The sequence below is a fragment of the Ammospiza caudacuta genome, chromosome 18, assembly GCF_027887145.1.
Source record: "Ammospiza caudacuta isolate bAmmCau1 chromosome 18, bAmmCau1.pri, whole genome shotgun sequence".
NCBI classification, from domain to species: domain Eukaryota; kingdom Metazoa; phylum Chordata; class Aves; order Passeriformes; family Passerellidae; genus Ammospiza; species Ammospiza caudacuta.
The window spans coordinates 4,388,534-4,413,124 of NC_080610.1; the positions used below are offsets into that span (position 1 = coordinate 4,388,534).

Below are 24,591 nucleotides of genomic sequence, written 5' to 3' on the forward strand. Positions count from 1 at the left end.
GGGTTATTTGATTATCATATAGAATTAATTTATATTCCTGGGTTATAAATCAACATGACTGAAGTAGGGGACAAACAGTGTATGAACTACATCCAATTTGGCTTTTGGTTGCAAGACCTTGGAAGCTTTTTTAGACTCTTGTCCAATGGTTAAAACCTAATTTAGAGCTGGGAAATATAAAACGCATTTCTTATTTATTACATTAAGAGCTTGGTGACTGTAGACAATGCTCTGCAGACAAATTCCAGCAGAAAGAGGCATACCCCTGAGTATGTTGCAAAATAATTTGGACAGTGTAGAGACCAAGGCAAATGAGGTTATTTACAACATTAGTGTGAGAATGGCTCATGAGTTTGGTGTACATTTAGGGTTCTTTAAATTTATAATTTTAAAAGATGAGATGAAGGGTGATAAACTGATTGTCAATATCTTAGCTTTTCTTTGTTGAGTACAAATACCTGACTTTCTGTCTGTTGTTTACTTTCCCTCAATCAATGGAAAGCAGCACTAAAGAAAAGGAGGTAAAATGCAATGTTTGAAATGTCATTCATGCCACAAACCTGCTCTTTTGCTGCACACAAAGCTGCAACCTCTGTTTTCTTCATCTGGCCCTGGACTCTCATGAATCCTGCTTCAACACTGAGTCTTCATCTTCCCTGAAGGTGGCTCCTTGATTTGCCATCTCCAGGCTTATTCTGCCAAATGAAAGCATGCTTACAGCTTGTGTGGATGCTGGGGCTCTCTGGGATTGTCTCCTCACCTCCAGGCTCTAAGGGCTGGTTATGAGGGGTGTCTTTCAACCAGCAACCAGCTTTCTTCTCCTCAAATACAGCTGATGCTGCCATAATCCCAAACCAGCTTCACTGTCAGAGCAGCAGTGACTACAGATGGCAGCTCGGTGTGTGTCAGGACGTGTTGGGGCTTGAGGTGGAATTACATTGGCTTAGTGCAACACACAAACCAAGGTGCACAATGTCCCAGCAAGGCTGAAGGAGAAGCTCCTGGTGCCTCCAAAGCCTGCCCTGGCCCCTTTGGTCAGTAGATGTCCCCCTGTGCTCTCCCCACCAACTCAGCCCATGGCTGAGACTCTTCAACAGCTCTGTAATAACCCGAGAGAGAAATTGGGAAAGAAATCTGAGGGTTTACACCCTTAGATAATTTTTACCCTCCAAAAGACAGCTGTGGTCTTCACATCAACCTTAGCAATGCCTGTACTCCAAATATTACATAATGTTCAAATTTGATCTCTTGATTGCAGATTTGGACAAAGAGGTAGCAGGACCCCAACAATGTAAAGGACAATTTAAAGATACTCTGCCTTTTTATAAGTTAATGAATAATGATTCTGATAATAATTAAAATTCTAGTTTAATTTTCCCAGAGTGTATCTTGGCCTGTAAGGGTCTGTAAATACTTGAATCCCCTTTCAAGCAGCATACAAAGCCCTTCATGCTGGCAGCAGAAGACCAGAGAGTGCAGGCTATGTGTGGAGATTTCTGCCAAGGCAAACTGTGCTCCCAGACAATGATAGCAAATGTGAAAGTTTTGACAAACAAACAAACAGAAAAATAGAGGTCAAAGTCCTGAATCCCAGCATATGAACTGCTAAGCATCTTCTGACATGGGAGGGTCAGTGCACATATGGTCAAAGTTGAATGTTGCACCAAGACTGTAAAGGTTGCACAGGGAAAGAGACAAAGACGCTCAGTCTTCATTTCCATACAAAAAGAAAAATGGGTTTTGACTGTGAGAGGAAGCAGCAGTTAGTTGGGATAACTAACTATTAATAGTTATTAACCATAACTATGACTTGGCCTTCCCAGGCCATCCTTGGCCTCTCCCTTGCTCTGGGAGATGACATTCTCCTTTACCTGTCTTGCCTCTTCCAGGTCTCCTCCTTGACTGCACAATGATAATTTTCCAGATGCAGAGGTTTGATGTGCTGAGTTAAAACCCAAATCTGGAAACTGGGAGAAATTGGAGAGACTACAGTTGAATTCTCCACAGCATTTGTTGAAAGTGAATAGGCAAAATCCACTTGTCTCATTGGTACTGAGTGATCAGCCCTGCTATGAGTTTAAAGGGAAGATCTTTCCCAGAAACAGCAGGATGATGATTCTTTAGTGTGATACTGTAATTTGTCAAAAATGAAACATTAAAGTAATGTAGGGATTGAGAAACTCACAAAATCAGCAATGTTTTGCAATGGAGTGAAGAGTCACATTAGAGCTGAGGAGGCTTGTTTGCTCATGCCAACTTTTTCTTGAACTATTTTCAGTTCTCATAAGGTTGTAACCACAAAAAAAGACATTTTAGCCTATCAAATCCATTTACTGAGATATGACATGTGGAATAGTATTGCTTATAGACAAAATTTAGTGGGACAAGTTCAAAATCTGCTCTGAAGCACATGTGTAAATCTGCCCAGGTAAATTCCCCTTCTCCCAAATCTAGCAGGGAAAGGACCACAGGTAACATCTTTTAGAAAGACAGCAGGCAGATGTGGAGCCCTATCTTTAACTTCTAGAATATAAGGAGAACTCTATAATTAAGAGGCTGTTTGGGCAGCAATTCCTGCTGCTCATCACTGCTCTGTGAGGGATCTGGTCTGTCCCAGCGAGGTGCTATGCACAGGTTGGACCCCAGAGCTCTTGGTGCTCTGGGCACCAATGTTTGCAATGTGTTGCTTTATTCCAGTTGCTCTCTTGTGCTCATTTGCAAAGGATGCATGCTGTGGACACTGGCAAGATGTACATATGGAAAGAAAGTCACTAAGATGATGATGATGATGATGATTATTATTATTATTACCTATTATAATAATATAAGGTAAACTAATAGCATAGATGAAGGTTCTAGCTTTGTACTGTTGAAGGTTCTAGTTCTACAAACCTTCTACTGTTGAGGGTTTGTACACTGTGTTCAGCTTTTACTTCTATGAGTAGTTTTAGAGGAACAAAACACCCCAAGTTTGCAGTGTAGGGCTGAGGTAATTTCCCCAGTGATTCACACTGTTGTTAGGTAATTTGTGCGCCAGGAATGGGAAGGCAGAGAGGCTGTGAGAAGCAGGAGTAGTGGGCAGAGTGAACAAATTCAGGAGTGAATGTGTTAAACATTTTCATCAGAGACACACACAAAAAAAGGGCGGATTGTGGATCCGCAAGAAAAGTTTATAAAAAAGAGTAGGAAAGACAGAACACAGTTCGCTTTTTAGCAGCTTTAATGTTCGGAAGAATGTGATCGCTGTGGGCACAGCCCACTGCCGCGGGACCTCCGTCACAGCCCGCGATAAATCCACTTCCCCCGAGCGGGGCAGGCGCCTCCTCGCCGGGACCGAGCCCCGCGGCTGCTCTGGGGCAGGACAGCCATGTCCACGGGCAAGATCTGCTGCCTGGTGCTGCTGGCCCTGGCCGTGCTGGCGGGGGCCGTGACGCTCGTGGTCATCCTGAGCCAGCCCCGGTGCGCTGCCCAGCAGTACCGGCACGGCGCCGTGGCTGCCGACACCGAGACATGCTCCCTCATCGGCCGGTAGGTGCACGGAGCTCGGTGTGGGGCTCCCTCATGGGCCGGTAGGTGCTCGGAGCTCGGTGTGGGGCTCCCTCATGGGCCGGTAGGTGCACGGAGCTCGGTGTGGGGCTCCCTCATGGGCCGGTAGGTGCACGGAGCTCCGAGTCATGGGCTCCCTCATCGGCCGGTAGGTGCACGGAGCTCGGTGTGGGGCTCCCTCATGGGCCGGTAGGTGCACGGAGCTCCGAGTCATGGGCTCCCTCATCGGCCGGTAGGTGCACGGAGCTTGGTGTGGAGCTCCCTCATGGGCCGATAGGGGCACGGAGCTCGGTGTGGGGCTCCCTCATGGGCCGGTAGGTGCACGGAGCTCCGAGGCGTGGGCTCCCTCATGGGCCGGTAGACGCACGGAGCTCCGAGGCATGGGCTCCCTCATGGGCCGGTAGGTGCACGGAGCTCCGAGGCGTGGGCTCCCTCATGGGCCGGTAGACGCACGGAGCTCCGAGGCGTGGGGCTCCCTCATGGGCCGGAAGGCGCACGGAGCTCGGTGTGGGGCTCCCTCATGGGCCGGTAGGCGCACGGAGCTCCGAGGCGGGGGCTCCCTCATGGGCCGGTAGGCGCACGGAGCTCCGAGGCGGGGGCTCACGGACGGGACCCGCACTCAGACAGGTCCCGCTCCGGTGCCGCTCCAGCCGGGAGAGCAGACGGCGCCTCTGCCTCCGCGGATGATGTTCACTGTCATTGCAGTGTTCCAAAAATCTGCAAACCCTTGGCCTTTTGGAAGGTATAAATATTTGTAGTATGCAAGTATAATGCTGGTTTTAAGTGGGGAAGGGAGAAATTTACTTTTCGTGGCGTGGTAGATCTGTCGGATAAAGGACTTAGAGGAGCTTGCAGAGAGATGCAGCCAGGCTTCAACAGAGATGGGGAAGGGAAGGCAGGGACAAAAGGTATCCCTTCCTTTTGGGGGTCTGTTTCTGGACTGAAGCCTGCAGTAAGTGTGTCTGCTATGAAGAAAAAAGCAAAGAGCAGATTTAGATTTAGCAGATTTTCTACAGTCAAGACAGTAGAAGTATAAAAGACATATTTACACCACTTGGAAAGAAAGATGTAAGCTAAAAAATTTCTCAAGATGTCCATGTTGTACACCTTCAGTTTGTGTAAAACTTGTCTCTCAAGCATTTTGACTTCCATGTGATTATTTTACTATTGTTTCAATTACTAAATATCCATGAAAGCAGAAGGATGGAAGTTTACATGTGATGCTGGATGCTCCATGATGGATGCTGTGTGCTTTGCCTCATGGCTGGGGGACTGAAATGAGACATGGTGCCATAATATCACACTTTGCCATGTCTCACCTTTGATTCTGGCAGTGATGTACAGCATTTGTGAGCAGCTGGAGAAAATATACAGTGGCTGCACATCTGTCAAGCAGTGAGATGGGGTTTTTATGTGAAGCCACATGTTCTTCAGAAAGCAGAAGTACTTTTAAAATCACTATTAATGGAAAAAGAGGAAAAGACATAATTGGATTGCCCAAAGAATCTGCTGGGGAAAACCATTGCATTTGTTTTTGCAGCTTTTGTAAGCTTTAACTTGATGTAGTTTGTAATCAGCTGGAAGACGTTGAAGTGAGAGGCACGGAAATCTGCGGCCGGTGAAGAACTGAGCAGCTTTGTCTCGTTGGCTGCTGCTGCTGGGCTCTCCCTGGCTTCCTTCCCTTCTCTCAGCAAGGAGCTCCCCAGGCTTCCCCAGCCTCCACCACAGCTGCAGCTCCAGCCTTGCTGACAGGTCTGTGCTGTCCCTCCACTCCGATGGACCAACTTGAATTTCCTACAAACAGTCTGCCAATGATCCCCACAAAATCCTGCCCTTGCTCCACCTTCCCAGCTCATTTTCCCTTCCTTTTGCATCTGCACATCAGGTCCTGCTCTCTCCTCCAGCCCTGCCGAGCTTCTGGGATGTTCCCAGCCACGGCTGCTCTCCTCCTGTGCCGGGGCTCTGCCCTGCTCACCCTGTGCCTGGTCAGCCCTATTCCCCTGCTGCTGCATGAGTGCTGCTGCTCTTCCTGGTATCCTTTGCCTCCAGCCATTCTTGGAAATCTTTGTGCTCATTTCATGCTGTCCTTAGACTCAGAATGAGACAAACTCCTGTGTTCTCCCAGCTTCTTCTGTGCATGTCCTTGTAAAAAAATCATAATAAAAGTAAAATTGTTCATAAAAATGTTCCTCTGCTAGAGAGCTTGGGACCAGAAGATTTATATTATATTTGCCATTTTCCTTGTAGTCATATTTCTTTCTCCATCCCACTGGCCCACAGTGGTGGCTTCGTTTTTCTCTCTAGGAAGCTCATTGTGTGCTCTGCACTGCTCTGCATGTGATCCTGTTCATTTTCTCCCAGACATTTCTGTGCTGTTACACCTGTATGTCACTTTTTAAGCTGTCAGCTCTTAGCACATGATGCTCTTTAGTGCTCTCAGCACTATATTAGTTCTCAGAGCAAACTGCCAGGTGAGGAAATGATGTTCTTTCACTGGTGAGAATCCCTCAGCACAGGGGCTCTGGCAGGGCTCAGCCTCTCAGAGCCATCAGCTCTGCTCTGTGACCTCCTGTGTGACTCTGCAGGGTGACTCAGGCTCCCTGATGGGAGCACCATGAGATGATAAAAACACAGCTCCTTCCTGCCTCATCTTTGCTGAATAAGATTTTAGGAATTTTGTCACAGCAAGAGCAATAAAATCCAATTTCTGAGAGCAGTCCTGGCCATTAGGCCCTGCTGTCCCCACCTGTGAACTGGCAGTTCATGTGACACTTCAGCAACAAGGTGAGAGCAGGGCAAAGCCAACAAAGCCAAGCAGCCCTAGATGCCAGATGCCAGTCCCCAGATACCCTACAGAGCTGGTTTGTCCCTGCTCTTCCTCACTGACCTTGCAGTCCCTCTCTCCTGCTGTGACCCCACAGCCTCCCCTTTCATCCTGCAAATCCCCCAAAGCTCACAGGAATCCGTGTGGGGGATGCTCACAGAACTGGTCTGGTGCCTAAAGCCTTGGAATCTAAAAGCAGCCCCTAATCTCTGACTTACTCACAGATTTTTTTTCTTTAATTAAAAAATCTTGTTTATTTTCAAGATAAACTCAAACAACATGCTCTGTGAGTTGTCAGGAATGAAATGACATGATACTCTGTTGGTTTGAGATTCTTTTCCATTTGGGAGTCTTTGTGTGTTCCTAATAGAATTGTCAGTTGAACTCACTGAGAATAACTGAACTAAGTCTCTTGCTCGAGGAGGAATCTTGTATTTCAATGAGTGGGATAGTGGGCTGGGGAAAACTCCTCAGGGCTCATGTGTTTTCCAGCTCTGGAGATTGTGTTCAGGCACTCTGGATTTCTGAAATCTTTATGGAACTCTTTGGGTCCCTGCAGAAAGTGAGCAGTCTCAGTGAGCCTTCAGCCTGTCACCATCCATGTTGGCAGCTCCTGAGCTAAACTTTCCCTTAGCCATCAGTGCCCAGCTCTCAGTGCTCAGCAAGGTTGGGTTTCTTGCTCTGTTTGTTCTGCTGGAAATTGGGGGCTGAAATCAGCCTTGTACAGCTGCCTGGTCCAGAGACTAAAACCCTGCCCTGGGAGAAAACTTGTCCCTGAATGAAGTGAAATGCTTTGCTGAAGAGGCACGGGAGGCTAAAAGGAGAACCAGAGCAGTTTTTACCCAAGGATGTGGATTTGGTACCACAGCCCACCTCACTAATTTCTCCTCATGTCAAGAGCCCTGAGGAGACAGTAAGAGGAACTCAAACCTCACCTCCAGCTCTCAACTCTTGTTCCCTCCTGGAAGAGGCTCTTTTCATCAAGCATGCAAAAAAATCTCTACATTCCCCACCAGTGTGTGCTGTTTGAGCTCTGCCATCCACTGCTCTGCATTCCTTTGTTTCCCAAATTAGCAGAAGCAAGAGCCAGCATAAGGTCAGGGACACATTTAGGACAAATGTTCATTCCCAGTGATGGGATTCACTGCAGAAGGAGAGCTGACCTAGCCTGGCCCAGCAGCCATCTCTGATCCCACTCCTCCAGTGCAGCCTCACACAAACCCTGGGAACCAGCCTTTGAAATCAGCACCCCGGGGGGACAGGGTGTGGGGAGGCTGAGAATGGTGAGACTTGCACAGTCAGAAAACGTCTGCAGCCCTGAGAAACTCAGCTCTAACCAGAGAATCTGATGCAAAAAAATCCTTTTCAGTGATGGCCCAGCAGATTTCTGAAGAATGTTTGCATCCCAAAGGATTTGGTTTCCCTTCTTGTGCATTTTAAATTTGGTAACTGGCGTTTTTTCACAGAAGCAGTTATTGCTTTTGCTCTTCATAAATCCTATGGAGGCAGCTGCTGTGTAATGGGTGGTGTCCCAGTCCCCAGCCTTCTTTAGCAGAAAAAACGCCATCGTTTAATTAATTATTAAATTTAATACATTAGCATTTCCAGTGTGTTTAAAGGGGCTTCAGGGCTCCCTCTAGCCTAGGGCAGAGCAGAGGTCTGGTCTGCAGTCCAGCACAGCCCATCTTTGCTGTGAGCAAAGTGCCACCATTCACCCTTTCCAGGGAAGGTGAGTCCCTGTTTGCTGCTACTGGAATGGGATTTGGTTGTTAACACCCTCTTCTGCTCCTTCTCATAAGGAAACTCCATTAATGACTAAACCCCAACGCTAATTGTCAGGAAGGATATGGGACAAAACATTGTTTATCAGATCTTGTCAGCTGCAGCACTCTGGGGTATCTCTAGGGAGACCTGGTGAGGTGCCACAACTTGATGAAGGGCTTTGCATTATAACGGAGCTCGTTGCAGCAGAGATCCATCTGAAGGGAGCCAAGTAATGGGACATAAATCCAGATGTGGTTTTGCTATATGTAATGGCCCTAAATTCCCCAGGGCAGGTCTGTGACTGGAAATGAGTGAGCCATGCACAGGGAGGTACATGTGACACGCCAAGAGCCAGCTCTGTATTTTCTGTTGAATTTCAGTCTCTGGAGAGGCTGGGGGGAAAGGCATCAAGGCTGGAGGCCAGTGTGAATGTGCTGTGAATTTGGGTGAGAATGGTGCTTTTCAGGCTTTGGAAATGTCCCTGATGTTCCATGTTAAGGTCTTAATACATTGCACTGAAATGTGCACTATACCATCTCCAAGCTTCTTTTCAAAGCTGTTTTTCCCTGCCAGAACCATGCCCCTCCCTGTCAGAACCAGATCCATGCCTTTCCCTCTCAGAACCATGCATTTCCCAGCCAGAACTATGCATTTCCCTGTCAGATCCATGCCTTTCCCTGTCACCAGGCTTTGTACATGTGTTCCCTCACAGGCCACTCTCCAGGGGCTCTGGGGAACACTGTCTCAGCTCAGTGCAGCAGTCCTTCTTCCCTCTTTTTCCTTAAATTTTCTAATTTTTTCCATCTTTCTAACACTTCTGGCTCTTCTGCAGAGGTGACTGAGTTTTTTAGGAAGCCCTTGTGTCAGCAATTGTTGAAGACTGCAATGCAAGATGTTTTCAATCACCATCTGTATGGCAGATTATCTTTGTCAAGTGGGCAGTTTGCCTTATCTCTCTCTTTGAGTGATCACATTCACACCTCCCTCATGAGGGGACATTGCTGATAACAGCTATTGAGTGTCACTGCATGGCTGATAAGAACTACAGCATCCCATTGGGAGATGTGAGCCCAGAGGGAGGAGCCAAGCATTCCTACCCAGATATAATCCAGAGGTTCTGAGACACCAGCACGGCTTCTGCACTGGATTCCCCAGAGGAACAGCAGCTGCCTCTTCTCCCACTGGATCTTCAGAGGAAGAATACATCCTTCTCTACAGGATCCCTGCTCCAACAGAACCACCCCTGACACTGCAGGGGGGCTGAGCCACAATTCCAATGGGACTGCCACCAACACCCTGACCCACAGGGTGTCAGGTTGGGCTCTGACTCTGTCACTGTTGTTCTAGTGCACTGCATTGTTTATTTTATCCTTTGATTTTTTCCCTTTCCCTATTAAAGCACTGTTATTTCCCGCTCCCATATTTTTGCCTGAGTGCCCCCATAATTCAAAATTTATAGCAATTCAGAGGGGTGGGGAGGATTTACATTCTCCATTTCAGGGGAGGCTCCTGCCTTCCTTAGCAGACTCCTGTCTTTCCAAACCAAGACAGCCATTAACAGCTTGGGTTCAGAAAAGCACCTCCCAGGGACATTGGTGTGGTGAGTCCATCCCCTGCTGCAAGGGCTGGATGGGTGACCCTGAGCCTCAGTCTCCATGGTCAGATGTTTTTTTACAGCCATGTAAACTCCCATCCTTCTGCTTTCATGGACATAGGCATTTAATCATTGAAAGAACAGTAAAATAATCACATGGGAGTCAAAATGTTTGAGAGACAGGTTTTACACAAACTGAAGGTGTACAACCTGAACATCCTGAGAACTTTTTTAACCTACATCTTTCTTTCCAAGTGGTGCAAATATGTCTTTTATACTTATACTGTCTTGACTGAATTTCAATTAAATCTGCTCTTTGCTTTTTTTTACAGCCAGGGAGCTCCCAGGAGGCCAAAAGCCGTGCAGAAAGAGACAGCCTGATATTCCCTACTATTTCTTTTCTTCCCACTCGTCCACATGTCATTTCCTTGCAGGCATGGTTCTGAGGCACTTGGGGAAACAAAGGAAAGCCACATCAGCCTGCCTGCTGGCAGCATCCTGTTCCTGAGCCAGCAGGTCCCAGCTATTCCGTGGATGGAAAATAAACACCAGCCTCTGTGTGTGCTCTGTGTTCCCATGCAAACCCTGGGATCAGCTGCACTGCAGCCACTGAACTGCTCCAGTCTCCCCTCTGGCTTTGCCTTATCTGAGCAATGACCCAGTGAAGCAGTCAGGAGCCTTCCTAGCAAACCCCAGTGCTGGCTGTGCAGGAAATGCCACCCCATTTCCACTGCAAGGAAATGATGGCTTTCAGATGTTCTTGAGGGAAGCATTTGTTGAGACAGTTTCTGTAACAGAACCTCATTGCTGTCAGCAGCAAGAGGCTGCCTTAATGTGTGCCTTGGTAGAAGCAGTTGAGGGTTCGTTTCCTGTTTGGTTGGTTTTTTTTTTTTTTTGGTTGGTTGGTTTTTTGGGGATTTTTCAGCTTTTTTTTTTTTTGTTTCTTTGTTGGTTTTATCTTTGGAAATACAGGGAGCAGGCTGGGCCATTTTTGTGCTAATAAGCCCAGAAGTCACATTGTGGGAACAATGAAAAGCTAATTGACAGGAGTTTTCTCAGGAGTTTGCTTCACATGGCCCCAGTGTTCCCACTTCAGTGCTCCTGTCCAGTTGACCAGCATGTGCCTTTATGAGGAATGGCATTTGGGAAGCTAGAGATCAGTTGGTTGGTTCCTAGTACGTGGGAAGCCCATTTCTGTGCTCAGAGCATCCTTCTCCATGTCTTGCTGTCCCTTTCAGCCCACAGCATTTGTGAGCAGCTGCAGTTCTCTCTCTCCCATAACTCTTTCCCCAGAGCAAGTCCAGCCTGCCAGAAGGTCTGGCCCTGGCTGCTCTTTCCTCCTGTAGACCCTCCTTTCTTTCCCTCTAATTGTTCTTTTTATCCAGCTGAGGAAGGTGCCCCTCACGCCCCACACTGCATTTCTCCAGCTGCTCTCCTCAGCTTGCAGGGGTCCCAAGGAGGCATTTCCATGTGGTTCCTCCATCCTGACATTCCTGGATTTTAACAGTGTCTTTTTTCTTCCCTTCCCACCACAGGGACATCCTGAAAAGTGGAGGCTCAGCTGTGGATGCTGCCATTGCAGGCTTGATCTGCACTTCAGTGATGAACCCCCAGAGCTCAGGCCTGGGTGGTGGGGTCATTTTTACCATCTATAATGCCAGCACAGGTATGGCCTCTCCATGGTGCCCTGTCCCTCTGCAGATACACAAATCAGAATCCTGCCTGCTCTCTCAGAGCAATATTTTGAATATAAAAGCTACATCACAAAGCACACTTGTGCTCTTAATCCAAAGCATCCAGCACAGGGAGCTCTGATTGTCATTTCACAGCAAGAAATGTGTGTGTGGAGGAAAGAGCTTTGATAGAAAATGAGCTGAGTTTGCCCCTCCTTGCCCCTCCAAGGCAATCCCAAAGTCACACGATCCCTGCAGGCAGGTGTGAGTGGCTGAGAGAAGCAGGCAGGCAGGGGTTTGTGCTGGCAGTGTTGGGCTGGCAGTGCCAGCTGAGCCCCTGGGATGGCACCTGAGGGGTTTGTGCTGCCCCAGCAGCTCTGGCAGTGCCTGCTGGCCCTGCGGCTGTCTCACCAGAGCTGCTGTGACTCCCCATGCAGTGCTGACACCTCCTGTCCCAGGAGATGCATCTCCACTTCAGAAATCTAAACCTGGCAAGGTTCAGTGTCTGCTGGGGAGCCTTTCTGTGCTTGGCTTAAACTCCACTGTTGTTTGGTTGCTTTTATGTCTTCAACGTGGGAGTTTTTAAGTCTTGGCTTCCAAAAACCCCCAGAGCTTATATATCTAATAGTAATATCAACAATAAGCACTGTAACAATATAATCATTTTAAAATCCCTGCCAAGTAGTTTCATCGAGTCACAAATCTGGCATTGTTTGGGTGTATCTTATGCAAGAGCCTAATTTGGCAGAGCACCTATGTTTTTTTTCTTTTTTTCCTTTTGGCAGACCACCTATATTTTTTTTCTTTTTCCTTTTTGGCAGACCACCTATATTTTTCTCCTTTTTTCCTTTTGGCAGAGCCATGGAACTTTGTTTCCTGACAACAATCCTCCTGTGCTGCCTGAGTTATGCTGCTGCACAGAGCTGAGGCTCTGGGTGCACCAGGGAGCACTGTGGGCTCCTGCAGCACAGCTGGCTCTGGGACTGTGACAGGGACAAATACAAGGCAGAGAAGGAGTAAAGTGATAGGCTAGACCTGAAATATGAGTGCCTGCAAGTGGGGGTTTGGGTTTGTTTTTGTCCTTTCAAGCTCCCTGATACATAGAGGGCTTCAAAATATGGCTTCAGATATGAGACTTGCCTCATCATCATTTGGTAAATGGCCCTCCCAGGAGCATGAGGCTCACATTATGCCTCTGACATGTCTTATCTGTAGAAGAAGTGCAGGAGGCAGCATATCCCAGCCCATATCCCAGCCATGATCCCCGGGGGGAGCCTTCACTGCCTGGAGACAAGCCCTGGCCTTATCCCTGTACTTTCAGTACCTTTGGTGGGCACTGCTTGGTTTGCTCTAAATAAAAGCACAGGAGTGAAGGACAAGTTGTCCTGACAGCTGACTCCGCAGGTGCACTTGGCACACCTGGCAAAAGGCTCCAGAGCAGCTCAACTCTGGACCAGCAGCACGTGCAGTGATGATTGAATGGTGATGTTCACCTGCTGCAGGAGGACAACATGATGTATTTCCCTTCTCTTCTTTCCAGGGACAGTGGAGGTGATCAACGCCCGTGAGACAGCCCCACGAGTGTTTCCTCTCAACCTCTTGTCTGGCTGTGGTGTTGGCTTCCACATTGGTAAGGACAGAGCTCCTGTGTGCACAGAGCTCAGGGTGGGGAGCTGAGCACCTCACTGGCTTGATCTGCAGTTCTGTCTAGTTTAACACCCTCTGCCTGGACTGCTTTTTGCAAAAGTAACAAAAAAGATTAGGGCCATAAACACAAAAAGTTCCTGGCAACCTGACCAGCCAGGCAATGGGGAGCCAGCATGAGGAGAAATCACAAGGTAACTTCCCTCTCTAGGAAGTCTGCAGTTCAAGACTGGATTTCCCAAGGCTCTCATTCCCCAGAAGTTCTTACAGAGAAAAATAAGATCAATAGCTTTTGGGGAAAAAAGGAATCAATCTTGTGTGCTTGCCATGTCCACAGATGGGGGAAACATGCTGGCACAAAGGGGTTGGGTTGCTGGGCTCAGGCACTCTTGCTTTAGCAGCACATCTTGGATCTTTCCACATTTCTTGCTGTGTTCATTCTCCTTCCCTGGAATGTTATCTTTTGGGGTGTATCCTAGATTCTGGAGATGTTCTTACCCTTGGAAGAGCCTGAAAAGGAATCAGGAGCAACTCTGGTTGGAAGGGACAGCTGCAGCTCTGCTCAGAGCAGGGTGATGTCAGGTGTTGCTCAGGCTGCCCAGGGTTAAAGAAGGAGCATGTCAGACATGTGACAGCTTGTCTTGTCTCATTTTTAAATTTCCCCAGGGATGTAGAATTTCACTGCTTTCCTTGTTCTGATGTTTGCCCAGGCCCCACCCCAATGGAGTGCCATTTCTCCAGTGCCCAGCTGTCACCTCCCTTGCTGCAGCCCCTGCCTGTTGCCTGTTATGTTTTCAGCACACCTCAGGCCTGGCTCCAGCCTCTCCACACCCCTGCTGCTCAGTAACAGAGAAATACATGAACAGGAAAAGGCAATGAACAAACCCAGCCTGCTTTTGCCTCTACCAGCTCAGACTTGGACTGGAGAGCTTTCAGAGAGGTGGGACCCCCAAACCAGGGTTGTGTGGGTGCTGTATGAGTGTGACAGTGCTGCTGTGCTCCCCAGGTCCCCGCTGGATTGGTGTCCCTGGAGAGCTCCGGGGCTATGAGGAAGCCCACAAGCGCCACGGCCGCCTGCCATGGAAAGCCCTGTTTGAGCCAACCATCAAGCTGCTTTCAGAGCCACTGGTCATTTCTCCAGTTCTGGAAAAAATTCTCAATCACTCAGCCTTCTCTGGACCAGGGAAAAGCCTGTGGTAAGAGCCATGGATGGCACTGCAGGGTGAGGGCCACTGTTCCCTCAGCTTCAGATGATTTCTCTGACATTGGAAAGTCCACAGCATGCATAACCCAGATCAGCTCCTGGGAGGAAAAAAATGTCATTGGCTTGGGCAAGAACAAGCTCATGCTGTAAAAGTGATGTGTTGGGATCTCTAGCTGGTCAGAGTGATTCCGAGAAAAGTTCCAAAGTCTCTTTTCCCAGCCTGGTGCTTGAAGAAGGAGTCAGGGCTCTTCATTTCTTGGTCTCAAGATTGTTCATTGTTTCTTATCTATAAAAAAATTTCTCCTGCCCTGCTGAGGTCCATCCAGCAGGACGGTTCCAGGCACTCTGCCTGCCCCCAGGGCAGTGTTATGTCTTTATACTAAAAACTACATGTACAATGTTTACAATTACTTCCCAATACCCATCACCTATGTTAGACAGTGAGCTTCTACTCTAAACCAATCTGTGAGTGCCAACATCACAGCAGAAGATGGAGGCCAAGAAGAAGAAGGAGAAAGGCTGGACACACCCAGTTCCCTCCATCTTGCCCCCATACCAAAAACCCTAAAATCTACATCTCCATGTTGTGATAACTTCACTAATATTCTACTTAAACTGTTGTGGCTTGCTGATCTTCATCTAAGGTTGGTAATTTGCTCCACGGGTCACAATCAAACCCACAGGTGTTTTGGGCTCTGTGCCAGGGCTTCTGAGCCCCCTGGCAGGGGTCCTGGACAGCCAGAGGGGTGTCCTGGGTGCTGACAGTGATGGATGTTCTTGTTGAACAGCCCGCTGCTGTGTGCTGGTGGCAGATTCCTGAATCTCGGCGAGTCATTCCGGTGGCCAGCGCTGCAGCGAACGCTGCGAGCCGTGGCGGAACAGGGAGCTGCTGCGTTCTATGAGGGAGAGATTGGGAGGGCCCTGGTGGAGGACATCAGCAAGGCTGGTGAGTAACAGCTACAGGGAGTCCTGACACACATAAAAACTGGCCTTTCTCCCAGCCATTGGGTCACAGTGAGCCTGGACCAGGGGAAAGCCAACCCGTGCCATTTGTTTGTCACTTGGGGTGGTGCCTGACATGGGAAGAGGCCACCTTTCCCTAATTCCTGTAACTTAGGCCCAGAAGCAGGGCTGAGACCACCCCCTGTCTGGCCTTTGCCCACTGTGTTTGCCCCTCTGACTCCTTTAGGCTTTGTGACATGCTGGGTTTGGCAGCACATGAGGATGTGTGAGGGCAGTGCTGTGCTGGGTGGGAGGAATTTGAGCTCCTCACAAGCTTTACCAAGGCTCTGATGTAGGCAGATGTAAGTTTCTGTGCTAATGGCAGCTCCTGGGTCTCTCTCTGTTGAAGGGTCCAGTCTCTCACTGGAGGATCTTCGGGCGTACAAAGCACAGGTGTCCTCAGCTCTGAACATCACCCTGAACAACCACACCAAAGTGTTTGCTCCAGGACCACCCATGGGAGGTGCAGTGCTCATGTTCATCCTCAAGGTATTGGAAGGTAAATTCCTAATGGAAAGGGGTCAGCAACGGGTTTTCAGAGAGTGTTGCTCCAGAGTGATAAAATGCAACAGGCAGAAATGGAGTTTTTGAGCCAGAATGGGTCCCAAAGCAGCAGTGTGATCATGCTATGCAGCAGGAGGATGAACTGGTTCACTTATACAGTGGGTCAGCATCACCACAGCTGCTGCAGAGGCCAAAGGATGCAAGGCTTTCCCAAAGCTTCAAAACAAATTGAAGTCACAGTGGAAGTTGGTACTTGGTTGTTTCTGCATCTACATCCTGCTAAAGCAGAGGGGAAACTTGATAAGAACTGGGACGGGAAGAGGAGGCTCCTTTCAACCTTTGTTTTTTTTACACTTCTTGAAAAAACAATGTCTCTGGTCCATTAACAAAATTATTCCATCCTGCTCCACAGAGTATAAATTCCATAAAACATCACTGGCAACACCTGAGGAGAAGATAGAAACCTATCACTACATTGCAGAGGCCCTGAAGTTTGGCAACATGCTGAGACCCCACATGAGTGACCCAGCCTTCTCTGAAGCCCAGGTGAGCTCCATGGTGTGTGGGTACAGTGCTACAGCACTGAGCAATGCTCTGACATGCTCCTTTGTTGGGGAAGGTGAAACAGGAAAGCCTTATAAATATGATTGTCTGGCAAAAGATTTTGAGAATATAGAAACTATAAGTGAGATTGAAATGAAAGCAAGCTTTGAGATCCCTCAGTTACTGAACAACTGGAAAACAATGGTGTGGCCAGCTGAAGGTGATCCCCTTTTGATGGAACAACACCCTCTGCTTGCAGACAGGCCCAAGGGTCAGAGCAGACCCTACAGCTTGGCAGAAGGGGCCCAAAGAGGAGTTTTTAGGGTTTGAAATGTAACACAGTATGGTGATGTAATGATTCTTACAGGCTGTATGTAAATGCTATAGGATTTGTATCTTGCACTAGATTGGTTAGTGAGAATCAGAATATTCAACACAGAAGAAGATTTATTGTATTGTAACGAGAACTTAGCCCTCTTACCCCTTTTATTCTCTTACCCTTTTACTCTCTCACCCTCCCATCCTCTCTGCCCCTCTCTTCTCTCAGCCCTGCCCCAGCTGTGTTTGGCAGCTCCCAGCAGGGCCCTGCACCCAGGCTCTCTGCAATGAGCCCCAAGTTCCTGACCTGGCCTCAGAGATCTCTCGTTTCTGTCCATCCTGACCATCCCACCCCCTGACACTCCTACACTCCTTCTGTGCAGCCTGGAAGGAAAGAAAATCCTTAGAGCTGCTGCTGAAGAGCAATGCAGCTGATTTTGCCAAGGCAGGGCAGGATCAGGATCAGGATCAGGATCAGGATCAGGATCAGGATCAGGCTGTTACTCTGCAGCTTCAGCTGCAGGCAGGCACTCACTTGCCTGACAAAGGCTGTGCACAGGTTGAGGTGCCCTGGTGCTGAGCTTGGTCCATTTTCTGAGATGAGAGTGGCCTGGGACTGAATGCTGCCACCCCAAGCTCTGACTTGGGGCTCAATTGCTGAGCCCAAAGACAGGCCTGTGCTTTGGTGCCCAGCTCAGTGTCCTTGCTGTGCTGGCAGGTGCCTGTGGAGACCCTGCTGTCTGAGCAGTTTGCTGAGTCTGCCAGGCAGAGGATAGATGCTCGTGGTGACCACCAGCTGAGCCACTACAGCCTGCTGGAGCCCCTCCTCAGGGAGCAGCACAGGAGCCTGGGCACGAGCCACATCTCCGTGCTGGCTGCAGACGGCAGCGCCGTGTCGGCCACCAGCACCATCAACTACCCGTGAGTAACCGGGCCGGGGACACTCACACAGGCTGGGCACCTGGGAGGGCTCGCTGGCAAAGCAAAACCTCTGGGCTTCACTGGTTTAGGCAGCTTCTGAGCTGGGGGTGTTTTGTGGAGAGGGCCAAAAACTCCACAACTTTGTGGAAGTTGTGAAGCTGGTATGTTTATTACAGCGCTGGATGCATGTGGAGATGACTCTCCTTAAAAGACATGTGTACTTCTGGGAACTTCAGGTCCCTTTTTATCCCCCTCTGTAGCAGACTCCATAGAGCTTACTAGAGCTCCATAGAGGATTGAGACTTAACAGTAGGAGCTGCTGAGTCATGATGAGACAGCAAAATAAGCTCCTGTCTCTGACCCCCCGCCCCATAGCTCATCTCTGTAACCCCATAGGCCACTTTTCCCCTACCCCTTACTATTGGACAAGTTTGGATCCCCCTACACCCTATAAAAAGGGGCTGTTTTAGCCCATCTGACAGAAGAGCTGTCACTGGACCCTTCACAGACTCCCCAAGAAACCATCGCTGTGGAACTGCCAGGACCTCTCCTTCTCCTCTCTCTCATCTGCTGCAGCCTCAGCCAAGGGCTCCCTACCTAGCAAGCAAAGAGCTGAAATCCTGGGAGAGCTGATATCACTAAAGAGCTGAAATCAATGAGCTTGCTAAGGGTAACCACAGCTGTGAGCTGACTGGGCACTCGGGCACTCTGTCTCCCAGAGGGACTGAGTTATCCAGACTATCCTGCATCGCTGAGTGATAAGGCCAAGATCAAGGTCTTATCACCCCTCTCAAATAAATATGCGTACAGTTTCACAATAGGTTCATACATATTCATTTTTACGAATTTCGCGTAACATTTGCTGCTAGTTCTTCTTTATCAGAGAGAATTCCTAGGTCAGGTTGAGCTGCGCTCACAGCAGTCTCTCTGTCTCTCTCTATCACCCTCTGTCTCCCCCCCTTATCTCTGTTCTTCACTGAATCAGTTTCCCTGAGCCTAGGCTTTGCACTCAGGCTACATAGCTATGTTTTCTAACCACAGACTCAAAGATGTGTATTTCACCTAAATCAAAATGGATTTCTATTCTGGAGAATTTCTACTCTGTCTCAGGAGTGCCTTTTTCATGTGACAGCCAAGATCCATGAGCATCAGCTCCAAGGGCTGCCATAATTCAGGAGGATGCAAGAAATTGCTGAGGCTCTTGCTGAATTTCTGTGGCACCTGTAACAGGAAACTCATCTCTGTCACCAGCAGCAGCACAAATTCCTTTTGGACACCCTCACTGGGACACTTGCAGGCTGGGAGGAGACACAAGTTACTCACAGGATGCCATGTGCAGTAAATGTCATTCACAACAGGAGAACCCTGGGCACTGAAAGGCTTCATCTTTCCTCCCTGCAGGTTTGGCTCCCTTGTGTATTCCAACCAAACTGGGATCATTTTAAATAATGAACTTGCTGACTTCTGCATAGCAAACAGAAGCATTAAACCAGGTGAGCATCCTCATCCTCAGAATAAAGCACAGGGCCAGGGGATGGACACACAGGCTGTGTGCGAGTGGGCAGGTGTCACAGACATGTTTTATAAAATGTCCTTTCCTTAGGATTTTTCCTCCTGAGAAGCTGAGAGGCCTCAGGAACAAAATGTAAACAATGATTATCTGCTGCTGTGGAATGCAACAGGTGCATCTGGGATTGGTTCATGTGGTTATTTCTAATTAATGGCCAATCACAGTCCAGCTGTCTTGGGCTGTCTGAGAGTCACAAGATTATATTATCATTTCCATTTTCTTTCCTTTGCTTTCAAGCCTCCTGATGAAATCCTTTCTTCTATTCTTTTAGTATAGTTTTAATATATCATTTTAATATAATATATATCATAAAATAATAAATCAACCTTCTGAAACATGGAGTCAGATCCTCATCCCTTCCCTCATCCTGGGACCCCTGTGAGCACCACCACAGGCAGGAACAACCTGTAAACTTACACTTGTAAGTTTACACTCTTTCCTTTCCTACATCTGGATGAGAGCAAGTTTATTTCAGACTAAAAGAGGATAAATCCCTGTAGTGAGTCTGTGTCTACTCAAATATCTCCTTGTATGGAAATACAGGAGTTTTGGCTTCTAGCCAGAGAAACCAGAGGTTAAAAAAAAAAAAAAGCTGAAGCTGATCACTGGCTGAAGGGAAGGGAAGAAGTGGAGAAACTACTGCTAAAAGAAGCCTGGTGATATTTTAGGCTCATGTCTGATTCTGAGTACAGAGCTGTGCAGGCTTGCACTGAGCTCTGTGCGCTCTGTTGGTGCAGACATGGCTCTGTGCCATCAGCTGTCCCTGCTGGGAGAGGACACCAGTGCTGCTGGGGCAGGGTTTCTGCTGAGGGCTCCTCATCTGGTTGGATGAGCTGCAGCAGGTCCTGAATACTTGTAGGATGCCCTGTCCTGCATCAAGAGAAGCTTGTTTAGCTTGTGCCAAAAGGTCCCATTTTCTTGGGAGATGGGCTTTCAGTACAAGGAAAATTTTCTGGAAATCTTGAGCATCTTGAGGAAGGAGCAGCTTTTTTTTGTGTGGGAGACAAAATAAAGGCAAGGTAGAAGAACCTGTGCTCCTCCTACCCTGTTCAGAGCCACATGGAAAGAATAATATCTCTGCTTCTGCTCTAGGAGAGAAGCCTCCCTCAGCAATGGTGCCTTCCATCCTCCTCTCCAAGTCAGGGGACATGCTGGTGATTGGAGGAGCTGGGGGGAGCTGGATTATCAGTGCCACCACCATGGTAAGTGAAACCCACAGCAAGCTGCCAGGTTTTCCAGCCCTCCCAGATTTCTAACCACGGTCAGTCCCTACTCACCTCTCCTTGCATCTTGACTCCTCGGTGCTTTTGTTAATTTGCACTTTAGAAGTCACTAAAAGTTGAGACTGTAGGCCAGGGAAAGCATTCTGGGAAGTATTACATGCTCATCCTGTTCTTTTACTTCCCCCAAAAGTCACCACAAAAGGAGGACACCAGGCTGGCAGGACTGTGGGTCTGCCTCAGTGCAGCCTGGCTTGGACAGGCCACGTTCCATGTCCAGCTGGGCAGTGTGGGATTTGTTTTATTTTGTTGCAGGCAATTATAAACAAGCTGTGGTTTGGTTATGACTTGGAACACGCCATTTCAGCTCCTGTCATGCACACCCAGGGGGACAGTGTCCTGTTTGAGGACTCTTTCAGCCAGGTGAGTGGCCTTGGTGGGGAGCAGATTGCTTTGTAACTCTCCTGGGTAATCTTTATCTTGCCTCTGGCTCACCTCCTTCTTGTTTAAACCTCAATTCCTCAGCCTGGCTCCACACACACATCCTCCTGTTTCACACCTGGCAATGTTGAGATCCCAGGCCCCTGCCCCACTCACTCCATTTCCTCTTCTCTCCCCCCACAGGAGGTTAAGACTGGCCTGCTGGGAAGAGGACATAAAGAGAAGCAAGATAAACTTGCAATGAATGTTGTACAGGGAATTTCCAAGGAAGGAAAGTGCATCTCTGCTTACTCTGATAAAAGGAAGCTGGGGAAGTCTGCTGGGTATTAGTGTGAAATGGCATCACCATCCACAAAGCCACAGGAGATCCAGAACATGCTTTGCTTGGATTTGCCACTAATTCCCATCAGGATGTCTCCTGGAGCATGGGCACAGCCTGGGATTGCCTGCAGGTCACCCCAGGCAATACAAGGAGAGGTCAGCCAGCCTTGTTTAGAGCTACACCTTTCATTATGTGATGCACATAGAACACATTTCTTGAGCACATCAGTTACTCAGGAGGAGAGAATACAAAGTGTGAAAGGAAAACTGGTCCAAACCCCACTGAGATCACTGTGAAACGGCCCAGCTGCATCTTCCATTCCTGATGGAATCTCAGTTTCTTTCAGGCTGTTCCACAATAAGCCTATTGCTGGGGCTCAGCAATGTGAAATACAGAAGTATTTTAGCCACGAACAAGGAGCATCTGTAGGGTCAGGATTTTAAAATCTGAAGCATTCAGGCTTAGAGCATGGATTTGGAGAGGGAAGAGATCAAAATTCCACACTCTCCCTCTGTTTTCCCATCCAAAGAAGCCCAGCTTTCCCCAAGTGGCAGATGAAATCACACCATGGCACAAGCGCTGCCCTGCCTGCTGCTCTCTGCCCTGGGGTGCAAAGCTCCCCCAAGCACAAGCTCAGGGGAACTGCACCAACACCTCCTCCAGCCTGCACACTCTGAGACAGCCTCCCATGGGGGCATGTGTGATTTCCCTGCTCCTGGGACCAACAGCTTCAGCTGAGCTCCCCGGAGGTGCCTCTCCCTGTGGTGAGATGGGTCTGTGCCAGCTCCCCCTCCTCAACACTGGTACATCAGCTTAGGGAAGGCAGGTCAGGAGGGCAGTGGAAATGCTGCTTTTGGAAGCTTTAGAACTTCCTCCAAATTGCAAAGTGTACATGATCAGGAGATGTCATTTGCAGCCCTGAGCCCAGCCTGGCCCTGAGCTCAGCCTTCTCACCAGGACTGCTGAGAAGTGATGCAGCATTATCAGGCATTAGCAGAATTCTCCCATATCCTCCATGCTCCAAATCCCTGTTTACCACAGCCTGTTGTCTCTAGTGTTCCCTTCAGACCACACAGAGGGCATTGTAGGACTCTAAGAACTATCACAGAAAAGGAAAACTTTTGGAGAAGACCTGAACACAAAAGGTCCTGGATTTTGCACTTGGATGCAAAAGGTCTTTTGCAGTTAATCCATAGCCTTGCCCTGCTCAAAATTGCCAAGAGAATCAAACATTCGTGAAAATAAAGCCTAAAACTCAGAAAACCCCCAAAATTCTTCAAATATACAAGGTCAAATTCCCAGAATCCTCCAAAATTCGATTTTCTGAAAGCTCCTGAGCCTGATTGCCCTATGGGCACAGTGCTGTGAAACTGTGAAACCAGAGCCAGGCACCAGCAGAGCCTCCCCCTCACACACAGAGCCCATGGGACTCCCTGGTCTCCAACAAATAGAATCCCTCTGTAAACATAAAACAAGCACACACCATTAAAAAACACAAATTAAAACAAGACCAGCCAGATTTTACACCAGTGTTTTTACCCTCAAAGCCTGTCCAAAAAAGCCATCCATTTACTGAAATCCCAGCCTTCACTTGCATTTTAGTGATGGTGGGAGTGAGGCTGCCCAGAGCCAGACGTGTGTTTTCCTTCACAAGTTGTACCCCAAGGACTGCAGCACTGCCCTGCTGCAGCAGGGGATGATTGATGAGTTACCAGGTCCTGACCACAAGCTGGAAATCGAGTTACTCATGGACAGAGCCAGCTCCATGCACTGCCCTGCTCCCTCCTTGGCCAAGTGGAATTCATCTTAAATCCCCCAGCTCAGGAAGGGCTGCTGGAGGGTTCTCCATTAGAATGGTTTCTCCATCAGAGCTGCTCACTCATTGTGGAAGTGGCCTGGCAGCCTGAGAGGCAGCATCACAGTGCTGGTGAATGGGAAAGGAAACAGCCCCAAATGCTGGGGGGCAGTTTCTATGTTCACTTTGGCTATGACCAGCAAAGAAACCAAATCTATCTAATTTGGTGAAGTTTTCTGCCTTGATGAACGCCCCTGTCCCAGCTGGCAGCTCCGGGGTGCACGGTGGTGGTGTCAGGAATAGCAGCTGACAGGGGAAGCCCTGACAGGGCCAGACACGTCTGCAGCAGCCCCAGACACAGCCCAGACAGGATGCTGGCTCTGGCGAGATCCGGGGGTATTTCCAGCTAATCCCACTGAGCTGGGAGTTTACAGGCAGCAGCTGAGAGTGGCACTGCTGGAGACAGGGACAGCACCCCCAGCTTGCCTGCTGGGCCACCTTCAGCACCCTCTGGTCCCTCTCCATCATGTTCCACTGCAGAAAACCCAAGTCACCAAGTAACAAAGTCTTCCTTTACCTTTGCTTCTGACACAGCTTAGGGTGAAGCACCCTGCAGCACTCCAGCCTGTCACCTTTCCAGTGCAGCAATATCACAGCTTCTTCCCACCACAAAGACATGGAAATATTATCTTTAGTCCAGCACTCACTGCAGTTTAACTGCTTTGCTATTAACTTTGCAAGTGCGCCACTGAAGCAGTTTAAAAGCCCGTGACAGATGTAATTTGCAAGACAGAAGGGAATGGGAGTGCAGATGTCTCAGCACAGCAGAGACTTCCAGAATACCTGGTGAAGCTGAGACTGTACCTGCTCTGGCACCTCTGCTCTTACCCTGCCACCTCCTCACTGCTGCTGAAATCTGTGTGGATCGAGAGCCTCTCAGTTTGGTCTCTCCACATTCCTGCTCCTCCCAACAAAAGAGCATTATTTTTGTACTGAAAGCAACATACATGGACTTTTAAAGCATCATTATACAGAGGCTGCTCTATTTTCTAATGAAGTCTTTGAGTTATATTTTAATAAAGTGTTTTTAAACCTGTTTGGGATTTTCTCCTCTAAACCTGTTGCCTACCCCATCACACAAGCACAGGAGGACTCCATGCAGGTGTTTCTCCAGTTGTTCACTCTGGAGCCTCAGATGCTGCTGGAGAAGCTGAGGAATGGTGCAGCTTGTGCCACTTGTCTCTCACAGCTGAGTTTTGTTCCCTGGCAGAGGCTGGGTGGGTGCCAAAAGAAACTTGTACTAATGTCAGACTGAAGAACAGGGGCAAGAGGTGAACCCTCCAGCTCACGATCTGAATTGCCTTTTAATGGCACAGCTTCCTTTCCCATCAGCTGGAATCAGCCATGAATGTGTCCTGTTGCAGGCAGCCCTCACCAACACTCTGTGTGCCCCCAGGAGCAGAGCCAGCATTCAAGAGGTGGGACATGGAATGATGAGGGACCTCAGGGACCATCTTGTTCTGCCCCTGTCATGGGCAGGCATGTCACTCACCAAACCCAGTTGCTCCAAGCGCCATCCAACCTGTCCTTGAGCATTTCCAGGCAGGCACAGCCAGGGTTTCTCCGGATAAACCTCTGCCAGGGCCTCACTGCTGTCATAATCAAGAATATAATCTTAATATGTACCCTAAATGTACTCTCTTTCA

The 24,591-nt window shown here is 48.6% G+C and overlaps 1 protein-coding gene across 2 annotated transcripts; it reads left to right on the top strand.

Moving 5' to 3' along the window:
* The first annotated feature begins 3,230 nt into the window (after positions 1-3,230).
* GGT5 (gamma-glutamyltransferase 5) lies at positions 3,231-23,981 on the top strand. Of its 2 annotated transcripts, XR_009275459.1 has the most exons (13): positions 3,231-3,528; positions 11,264-11,394; positions 12,942-13,031; positions 14,052-14,241; positions 15,038-15,195; positions 15,601-15,750; positions 16,168-16,301; positions 17,335-17,537; positions 18,939-19,030; positions 20,200-20,309; positions 20,643-20,750; positions 20,952-21,245; positions 23,480-23,981. XR_009275459.1 is itself a non-coding variant. In XM_058816505.1 (12 exons), exons 1-12 carry the CDS (start codon positions 3,368-3,370, stop codon positions 21,096-21,098), a joined length of 1,674 nt encoding a protein of 557 aa, XP_058672488.1. In that variant the 5' UTR covers positions 3,231-3,367; the 3' UTR covers positions 21,099-23,981. The 2 variants fall into 2 exon arrangements, 1 of the variants encoding a protein (XP_058672488.1); XM_058816505.1 differs by having other exon boundaries at positions 20,952-23,981.
* Positions 23,982-24,591: the final 610 nt, after the last annotated feature.